The 10,480-nt window shown below is 45.3% G+C and overlaps 1 protein-coding gene across 1 annotated transcript in view; it reads right to left on the bottom strand.

Annotated features, from left to right (window-relative positions):
- Positions 1-137: 137 nt before the first annotated feature.
- ttc28 (tetratricopeptide repeat domain 28) overlaps positions 138-10,480 on the bottom strand; it is a 132,687-nt gene continuing 122,344 nt past the window's right edge. The window contains exons 24-35 of the mRNA XM_069673605.1: positions 10,263-10,442; positions 8,041-8,594; positions 7,715-7,962; positions 7,501-7,625; positions 7,253-7,330; positions 7,003-7,162; positions 6,681-6,757; positions 5,397-5,420; positions 5,104-5,233; positions 4,366-4,473; positions 3,648-4,281; positions 138-3,471 (exon numbers count right to left, since the gene is read on the bottom strand). Coding sequence (XP_069529706.1) covers positions 2,370-3,471; positions 3,648-4,281; positions 4,366-4,473; positions 5,104-5,233; positions 5,397-5,420; positions 6,681-6,757; positions 7,003-7,162; positions 7,253-7,330; positions 7,501-7,625; positions 7,715-7,962; positions 8,041-8,594; positions 10,263-10,442 — 3,420 coding nt within the window. The 3' untranslated portion in view covers positions 138-2,369. The remainder of the gene's footprint in view (positions 3,472-3,647; positions 4,282-4,365; positions 4,474-5,103; positions 5,234-5,396; positions 5,421-6,680; positions 6,758-7,002; positions 7,163-7,252; positions 7,331-7,500; positions 7,626-7,714; positions 7,963-8,040; positions 8,595-10,262; positions 10,443-10,480) is intronic.

Raw genomic sequence — 10,480 nt, 5'->3', positions numbered from 1 at the left:
AAATGAAACACTGCATGCATTTTTTCTGCTTAAGAATTGATTGTCATGAACACATAACAAGAAAGGGAACATTTTATTTGACTCCTTCAAAACTGTGATAATTCTCAATAGGAGTCTTGCTCTGTCTACTGCAGAATTGTACATTATAAAGTCACGTACACACTGACCAGCACGAGGCACCATGCTGACAAACACACATAAAATCAAACTCCATAAAAAATATCAAAACATTTTCTTCACTTTTTGTTTTAATCGTCTTTATAAAATGTATCATAATGACTGGAAAACACTGTTTACTTTACAAAATTAATGATAACAACAATATGCATTGATAACACAACACAATTAATCCATATCAGGTCAACTTACACAAATATAGCGAGCATTTAGGTTGACAGAAAACGTTTTGTCAGGCATTCAGTCAGCAGACTGTGAGTACAGTACATGGAGGCAGTGAGACACATGCTCTCTAGTCAGTCATGAAAATAAAATTAAAGCCAGAGACTTCTCTGAGAGTCAGTTTGTCCTTCCAGCTTTCTCCACAAGAAGGCACAGTCATCACATTCAAAACATGAACATCCCTTCACACAAATAATAATACCTAAAATCACTGTCAGTAAGAAACAGTACTTTTTTAATCCTTCTCTTCAGCAGGTATTGCTAAAAATGTGGCTGACAAACAGACAGCTTCTGTCAAAGTACAAACAAAAATGATACAGATGGTCGGCCCTCTGCTCTGGGTTCAGCACACAGACTGTTTAAAAGAAGTGGATGTAGCCTCAGGGTCTGCAAAGTGAAAGCAGTAGTGCCCTAAATCTGCATTCTTATAATTGGCCAGCAGGGGGCGACTAAACTGGTTTCAAAAAGAATTCTTAGAAGCCCACTTCTCTCATGATTTATTACCTCAGGAAACATTTTCCGAAAGAGTCTATGTTCTCAATCTCTAGTTAAAAGTCTTCTTCAATACAGCATAAAGTTTATTTTATAAATTATGGTCCTTTTTAGAGTCAAATAGACCAGTGATTCCCAAACTGTACAATATGTAAAACTTAGCCTGACTGAAGGGCCTGACAATTACACTCAAAGTGGCCCGAGTCCTTAGCTTACAAGCAAAAAAAAAAGAATTAAATTTAAATATATAACAGACAGTTGTAACATATTATTATACAATTCAAAAATGTAGAAAAATATTAATCATTTAGATATTTAAGAAATTGAACTTGACTGCTAGTCCAACATATCATGAACAATCAACGTTAGCATTAGCTTAAAGCAGTCAGCAGCTGTTAAAGGGCCAGTTTGCCGATTTTCAACCTCAGTCCTCTCATGCTGTCATGGGGAGCTAACGCCATTATTGTAGGAAAAAATGCAATTTTGCATTTGCCTTTGGAGGACGCTATCCACATCTCCAATGGGCCCTGAAAAACCTCCACCAGACTACGTAAAACGCGTCACCTGGCGGAGGCCAGGGAGCTCGCTAAACTACACTTCCTCAATCTTGGACGCCGCCTCTTATGTCATGTCTCGTTCAGAATCGTCAGGTTTGAAATGTAGACTGCAGACCTGAAGATTTTTAAGACGATCCACCGGTACATTCTCGTTGTATTTCAGATTCTGTCCCGCTCTGAGCCGTTGCCTGCAGCGAACGGTAGTATTTCACTCCAGCATCTCTCGCTGGGCCATTCCTTTCAGAGGGAGGGGCGCAATGCATGTTGGGTGTTGTAGGAATGTAGAATGGGCGAAACCACGAGCTGTTTGTACGACTTTCTCCACAGCTATGGTGCCAATTTCAAATATTATGGCTTCTTTTGATTACAGAGAACACCAGCTTTGACTGACAGGGGCTTTTTACAGGAGAGAATTGCTCCATTTTTTCTAAGCAAAATTTTGCATCTCTGGGTGCGTGTTTTGCCCTCTCTCTCTTCAGCTGTCCTAAAAATACTCATATATAGTTAGATAATAAAGCAGCTTATGCTTCAGTTCCTGGCTAAGTACGACATAGCATGAATCAGTAACAGTTCAGTGTTCGGGGACTAGGAGGAGTAGGCGGGGAGTACATTTTGTTTAAAGCCTGTTTTTTGCTAACCAAACTTAGCATCCGAATTAATATCAGTTGCCACGAGTGATGGATGCACATGGTAACCAAGCTGGCACGAGCGTATGCTAATAATTTTGCATACTTGCTGCTCTCTAGTTCCACTCTTTCATCCAAATATGGTCGATTCCTGCTGCAGAAAATCAAGATGCTATGAACAAGATGCCAAGCTTGAGGCCTAAAACAGAAGTTAGCAAACCAATGGGCGACATCACGTTGGCTACATCCACTTCTTATCTACAGTCTGTGGTTAACATGGCAAATATCCCAACTCTCAACATTTAGAAGAAGGAAAAAAATGTCCAGGAGAGTGAAACTTGTAGCCGTTCCCAGAGGGAAGTTTGATGCTTCCTTTAGAGTTTGTTGAAGGTTTAGAGGATGGAGGCGGAGGAGGTTTGGCCTCCAGTTTTTGGTGACCGTTTGGTCTGTCCCCAGTGTTGTGCTCCTCTAAGTTTCTGCTCACAGACTCGTGTCGAGGTGAGAGGTTAAGCAAACCCAAAACATCTTTCTGAACTGTACTCATTTTTTTGGTCCCTCCTCGGAGCAAACTGGCGGGACAGGGCCCCTCGTGTTTCTGCCCAGCGCTGGCCCAGAACGTCTTTAAGTTGTGAATCGTCTGGACTTTGCTTTCCTGTTTCGACTGGTTCAGTTCGGGGGTGTTTGCAGGGCTGGAGGAGGTGGAAACGGATCCTGTGGAGGAGTAGGAGAGGGCCGGCGATGGGGCGCTGTCAGCCGTAGAGTGGGAGGGGGAGATGTGGGAGGTGAAAGGTGAGGGAGGGTATTTTAGTTTGAGCTGAGCCTGTAGATGCTCGTCTGGGGAACCCGTGTAGAAAGGATGATCCTGGCTTTTCACAGAGAGCGATAAAGACGGAGAAGAATGAGCCGGGCTGTTGTATCCAGAGCTGATTTTCTGCAGCGATGAGGAGCGGGATGGAGGTTTAGGCCGAACTGGGGGAGGTGTTGAAACAGAAGGGGAGAGCGGTGACAGAGGAGAGGAGCAGGCCTTCAGACTCGCTCTGCTCGGAGGTCTGCTGAACGCGCTGGTCTCGGAGGGCTGAAACCCTCGCGCTCCTCCTGTGGGAGTCATAGTTGGGGTTGTGGGAGTAGACAGAGACGTCTGCCTGGCCTGCGCCTCCTCTCTCCCCTCGCCTCCCCTCAGTGTCTTCCCTCTGATGTTTGCTTTCTGCAGGCTCTCCACAGCCTGCATGTGGCTCTGCGTCTCCTCCAGGATCTTCTGGGCCAGCTCCTGTGGGTCCAGCTGTCCCACAGGCATCGTCCTCTCCTCCTGGGACTTGACCGTGCTGTCTGTCTCTGTGCTCGACTGGTCCGACTCCGAGCTGCTAACCTTCCCTGTCCCCGTCCTCTGAGGAGATGAGCTGGAACAAAGTGAAACGAAAAAGCTTTATTTCCACTTACTTTGAAATCTACCCACCTGGGAGCAAGACTGTCAAATGAGCTTGGAGTAGTAACTTCTGTATCTGTTACGTTTCAACTTAACAAGCTACTTAAACGGCAAGAAAGGCCAAAAGACAACAAGCGACACTCAACTTACATTTGCTGCTTGACTTTGGGGCTGGAAGGAACTTTCACGGGCAGCGGGGGCGGAGCTTTAATTGGAGACGTAGGTGTGCTAACACTTCCCTTGGAGGACATTGTAATTGGGTACCCATGACCTCCTGCAGACCCTCTCCCAGCACCTCCTCTGCCCTGTCTGTGTCCTGCAGGCAGAGGCAGCGTGTCACACTCCCTCCTCCCTCGTCCTAACGGTTCGCTGCTGATAATGGAGTACCCCTCATACTCCTCATCCTCCCCTTCTCCTCCTCTTTGATTGGCCAGTCGCCCTCGTGTAAGGCCTCCTGAGTGGCGCTGCGAGGCGTAAAGTCCCCCTCCCCCTCGAGGTCTGTCCAGGTCCTGCTGATGGGAGCGCTGGCTTATGATGTCACTTCCTGCCGGCTCGGGTCGGGACAGGAAGCTGAGGGAGGAGGCGAGGGAGCTGAGGCTGTAGACGGAGATGGCGTCGCAGGAGAGGTTGTCGGGACAGACGGGGGGTAAGAAGGTGGGCTGAGGAGGGTAGCAGCCGAAGGAGAGGGGTAAGGAGTGAGGCTGGGAGGTTGACTGGGAGGAGGACAGAGACTCCAGGGAGGAGGAGCTGTCCATGCTCAGGCGCTTGGGAAGCTCTGTGGAGTCTGAAAGCAGAGAGGGGATTACTTTAAGCATGAGGTCGGAAAAGAGTTAAAGCTTTTGTTTTAAAAGTTCGGCATCATTCTCACCAAAGAGTGCTAGAAGAGACTGCAGGGCAAAGTGCATGATGCGCCTGCTGGCCTGCTTTCCAGTCTTCAGCACGACCTCCTCCTGACCCACCTCACACAGATCGAAACCTGAGAGACAGCAGAGGATTTTAACAACAACATTTACTCACCTGCTGTACCTGAGTATAAGTGTGACAGACTCTTCTTTCCATTTCAGTCTAATTCATAGTTCTAACTCCTGTCAGGTGTGAGGTCACTTCCTGTGATAAACACGAGTTTTTATCTATTACCACCTTTTTTAAATACGATCATGCTCCTGCTTACGATATGAAGCGATACAATACGACTTATTTCATTCCACGTAGCAACATTTTTGTCTTGGACTCGAATTCTGTATTTAGCTGCCTCCACAGTTGTATTAACGATGTGTGACACACATGAGATCAGAGAAGAACTAAGTGCCTCAGAACAAGAGAAGCCTTTGACCCCTCAATCAAGAGTGTGACAAGTGTTATACTTCTTTTTAATTGGTTATAACCTCTTATAATCAAATGAACTGAAACCTTGAATAAAACATGGAATAGTAGAAAGTGGTCAATGCCAAGTATGAATTAACATCTTGCACAAATTCAACTCTTTAAGGGGCCAATCTGCCTACAAAGGAGTCCTTAGATTCTTAGTACACTCTGTTCTAGAACCTGAGCTGTTTGTAGCACTTCAAAACAAAAGTCAGACTTGGTATTTGTGTTGATGACTCACCGAGTGCAGCGAGAAACTCATGGCAGCCAGGAAGCCTCCAGAGCTGCACACTTATCGACACCTGGATGGGAGCCAGAGAAAAGTCTTGTTCTTTGTCCCCCGACTGCAACTGAACCAGCACCTGGTGGAGCTATAAAAAGCAAAGAGGGAATGATGCATGAGCTTTCAATGAACAGAGACAACACTGAAAAGAGTTCAAAACACCCACATCACAAAGAGTTTCCATAAAAAGGCTTATGTACAACAACTTAGTGTTCTTATATTTGTGTTCTTTGTTATCACGACACACTTACCATTCCCACCATGCTTTTAACCGCCTTTGTGAGGTGGGTTTAAGAGGAGAGGAAACAGAACTTTAGAGGTGTATTTATGCTTTACTGTTGGGTTTGAGTCACTGCACACTGACACACGCATGAAGGATGAGTTTGTAATGTTGGTCGCTGACACTGACAGATAAAAATCTGCACATGATGATGATGAAAAATGAGTAATAGATGTGTTTTAACTTTTGTTTGTATGACGTAAAGTGGTGTGTTTCATGTGGGCGAGGGTTAAGATGGGACCATGTTTACACAAAGAGAAGAATGAGAGGCAGAAACACATGCAGGACTGAAGTGTTGATATGTTTGCATAAACCAGTGGTGGAAAGTACATTTAACAAAGTCCTGTGTACAACTTGAGGTGTGCAATTTACTTCAGTACTTCAGTTACATTTTAGCTACGACTCCATTTCAGAGAGAAATACTTTATTTCTACATTTCTTTGAGAGCTGCATTAAGTCATTACTTTATAAAATTATCTTTTTTTCTACTAAAAACAATAAAAAATGCATCACAAATGATTACACCAGTGTTTCCCAACCCTTCTGGCTTGTGATCTGAAACATGTTCTAGCTCCTTGTTCTGTTTCTGAGATCTACAAGTTCACAAAAGTTTTATTTAAATAACAAGTCAAGAAACAAAAATGTCATGAGGGTCTTATCATGAGTCCTATGACTGAAGATGCACAGTCCTCCATGCGACGGCCCCGGCTTCAACTCCCACCCTCGGCCCTCTGCCGCGTGTCATCCCCTCTCTCTCTCCTCCCCTGTTTCTGACTCTGTCCTCCTCTCTCTCAAATAAAGGCATAAAAGACCAAAAAATGATCTTTAAAAAAAGAAGAAAATACTAGGATAATAATAGTTGTCAGAACCTCAAGACCTTTCAGATTTATCTTGTGAGCTCTGTGATGGACCTGTATCCTTGGCTGGGAACACGAGGCGTACCTAGCTGACTGTATATAAAGTAGTTTTAAATGTGTCCACCTGCAGCAGCTCCAACAGCAACATGCTGCTCTGATGTTGAATCAGATATCAGACTCAGGAGACATTTACTTCAGAGCCAGCACTTTTCCTGCAGATACTCTGAGTACATTTAGCTTGTAATACTTTTACACAAATATGATTGTAAATGCAAGACTGTTTCTTGGACTGTATGAGTATCTTTACATTGTTTTAGCATCACTTTTAATCAAGTAAAGAAAGCGAGTCCTTCTTCCACCACTGTCATGAATACGTGTTTCATAAAACATGTCAGTACCTTATGAATGAGCTGCTCTCCGGCCTCAGACGTTGTGACCAGCTTACAGAGAGCCTGCAGAGCTGCAGGAGTGAGACCTGAGGATGCACAGAGGGTTAATTAGGTCTCGTATCTTCATCAGAAAACGTGTAACCATCATGATTTATACAACTTATATTGTCCAGTTCGGAGGTAAATGATTCATGAACATTCAGTGTGAATTGTTCCCTCGATGATGTAAAATGTTTGATGAGTTAAATGCAAATTTCAGGGGCCAACAGGTTGTTATGCGATCACTGTGATTGACATGAGAGACATTTTAACAAAGGAGAATCTGTGTTACCGAGCAGAGACTGCAGAGTGTTGCTGCACTGTTGCAGTCGGTCCCCGGGGTCTGACGTGGGGAAGAAAACCGCCGCAGGGAGACCAGCACCGCTACCGGAGAAGTCCAACCGGAAACCCACCGCGGACAGGAGCGCCTGCCACCCGGGCACCCCGCCGACCTGACGCCCGGAGGGGAGAGGACACGTGGACATGAGCGGAGGACACACTTAAAGAGGCTGACATTTAAAGAGAGGCAGGGACACACAGACCTTGTTCTCCACGCTTTGTTGTGACGTGTACATCGGGTTACACTGACCGCTCTGAATGCGCTGCAGAGACTTCTCGACCTGCAGAGGGAAAGAGACGGAGATCAGACTTTACTCTGTTATTCCATGCTAACAAGTGTTAATGGAGAGTTAGCGGTCCGTTCAAGCAGCTGATATGGCCCATTAATTAATATTGATATCATATAAACGGTGACACTGTTAGTCAGCGTAGAGGTGTGAATGTGTCTCACCAGGTGCAGCAGCACTCTGAGGGCGTCTCTGGCTCTCTCCGGGTACTGCAGGATCTCTGCCAGGGCCTGAGCCACCAGAGACATGGGGCTGTTCAGCTTCACGTCGCTGCCGATCAGCATGTAACCTGAAGGAAACACACACACACACACAGACATTAAATACATCTAAAAATAATCAGAATTTTGTGCCTTTTTAGCCACGCTGTTTGCTCACCGGCCCAGTTGGAGGGGTGTGAGAAGTGTTTGCTGCTCTGCAGAGTCTTCATGGCCTCCGTCAGAGCCGCGCTGGCTTTGGTCCCGTTCAGGAGGGCCGTGTAGAAGGTGTGTGTGAACACTTTGGAGGCAGCTATCGGCACAGGCCACAGAGAGACGCACACACACTGGACCCCGGCTGCCAGGAAGGCCCGGGTCAGACCCACCACCCCGTCTGCTGAGACCCTGTTGCTGGACTCTGGGTACAACCTGATGGGGGAAGGAGCCAGAGGTTTAGACAGATCAATTAAACTGAACAGGCTCTGTTTAATCCGTGAAAAGTTTTACCTCAGAACCACCAGTTTGACGCTCAAGCAGAGGTCCAGTACGTCCGCAGCAGTGAGGAGGAAGTCATGAAGAGGAGGGCTGTCGCACACACTCTCCATGTCACACACACTCTCCCCGTCCTCGCTCGTCTCGTCTCCTCCTCTGAGTCTCTCCGGGCTGCTGTGACTCTTTAAACCCTTGCCTTTCCTGCTCTGACCTTCAGTCTCGCCTGAATTTGACGACCCACTCAGTGACTTCTCCCTGGTTCCTCCTCCTGCATGCTCCTGGCTGGGTGCGAGCACCAAAGCGGCGAGTTTCCAGGATATATGAGTCGCAAAGTGGACGCACTCGGCCTGACTCAGAGCTGCTAAAACTCGCTCCTTTGTGGCGTTTGCTCCAGTTAGAGGATGACATCCCAGCTGCTCCCCCAGCCAGAGGGTTTCCTCCTGGGCTGAGGGTAAAGGACCCCACAGCCAGCGGTCCATCACAGAGGAGGGCAGGCGAGGAGCCCCGACCACCGCAGCCACCGAGCCTCCATCTGAACAGTGTAAGGGACCTCCACGACGAGGATGAAGCTGTGGGTTCAACACAAGTTATCAGACTTTTTCTGTAGCGATAGAAGCCAAAACAACAAATTGAATCTTAATATTTTGACATATTTTAGCGTCTAAAAGGGACAAAAAGTTTTGGAGTTTCTCCAGTTGATTGATTTAGCTGAGTGCCATGAAAATGGCTGTTATGGCTGCAATGTAATCCTTGCACGTTTATGCTGCACAGCTGCACTATTGTTGAATTTGTTTGTGTTATTGTGTGACTTTGGTGTTTACAATGGTTAGTTCCAATCCAACCCAATATACATGTAACACACAATAATACATAACATACTAATCGATTACAGAAGCTGCAGACCAGCAACTCACATTTTCTCAAAGGTAAAATCCCTGTTTTTATCAATGGAGTCTGGTGGCTTTGAAGAGAGTGATGTAACGTCTATTTCTGTTTGAATAAATCATCTTCCTCTTCAACAATAAAGTCTATCTCTGAAGGGATTTCCTTTCTGTAAACAATCTGAGCCTGTCAGTGATAAAAACAAGAATGTTGAGAGGGCGCAAATACATGTGAGGATTACACTGCAGCCATTAGAGCCTGTTTTACGGCTGTCGGCTGAAACAGTGTACTGGAAGGACAACAAACAGCAATTACATCGCTCTCTTCAAAGCCACCAGACTCCATTGACAAAAACAGTAATTTTACTTTGAAGAACATGAGCTGGTCTGCAGCTTCTGTAATCAGTCGTATTTGATCTATTATTGTGTGTAACACAGGCTGGAGCTAACCATTTCAAACACCAAAGTCACACAATAACACAAACAAACTAAACTAACATGGCAGCAATAGACTGCTGTGTCCTGCTGTGTAAAATTATCGTTTTTGTCAATGGAGTTTGGCGACTTTAAAGATTTTTTAAAATAGATATAACGTCAGTTTGGGGTTTAAAAAAACAAAACACATTACTTTTATTAAATAAGGTCTATCTCTGTGGGGATCCGTTCTGTGATGTTGTCACAGTGATTTATCTTTGCAAAGCACCTCCACTAACAGAGCTTGATTTTTGCCAGTGAGTGTCTGACAACATTACAGAAAGGATCCCGACAGAGACAGACCTTTTTATTGAAGAGTTTAATGCTTTTTTTAACCAGAAACAGCCAGCATTATCGCTCTCTTAAAAGCCACCAGACTCCATTTACAAATCAGTCATTTTTACCTGTCAGGACAGAGAGTTGCTGGTGTGATGCAGCCGCTCCACCGCTAAGCTTGTTTGTATTAACGTCTGGTTTTGGTGTTTTAGATGATTAACTTAAACCTAGCACGACACAATAAAACAAACAGACTTACTGATTGAGGCAGGGGTATCCCTAAAGACTCCCTTGTTCTGTGAGGTAAAATTACCGTTTTTATCAATGGAGTCTGGTGGCTTTAAAAAGAGTGATGTAACATCTGTTTCTGGTTAAAAAAAATCATCTTCCTCTGTAACAAAAAGGTCTACCTCTGCAGGGATCCTTTCTGTAATGTTGTCACACACTTAGAATAACAGTCTGAGCCTGTTCAAAGCCATTACAGCCTAGTTTGTAACTTAATTAATCTACTGGAGCAGTTGCACCTATTAGCCATTTAGACCCCCAAATATGTAAAACAAGGGCCCAGGTTTAATTCCCCTTCAAGTGGATCAATACAGTGTTTACCTTGATTGTGGCTCCCAGGCTGGCTAAAGACGGTACAGAAATGAGGCTGAACCTCTCATAAAGGTACTCATTAGAGGAGCTGCCTTTGAGCAAGGCAAACGGGATCAGGTACAACTCTCCCTCCAGCACTAACACGAGCTGTCTGTGTCGGCCCACAGGTCCACTGCTGTGCATCAGACCCTGCAGGGAAGACAACAACAAGATAATGTTAAATAAAA

This window comes from Semicossyphus pulcher, unplaced genomic scaffold (genome assembly GCF_022749685.1).
Source record: "Semicossyphus pulcher isolate SPU_LCO1_2020_fin unplaced genomic scaffold, fSemPul1.0.p SCAF_22, whole genome shotgun sequence".
NCBI lineage: Eukaryota > Metazoa > Chordata > Actinopteri > Labriformes > Labridae > Semicossyphus > Semicossyphus pulcher.
Note: the sequence above shows the minus strand (reverse complement) of the source record. Positions and strands in the feature narration are given on the sequence as shown.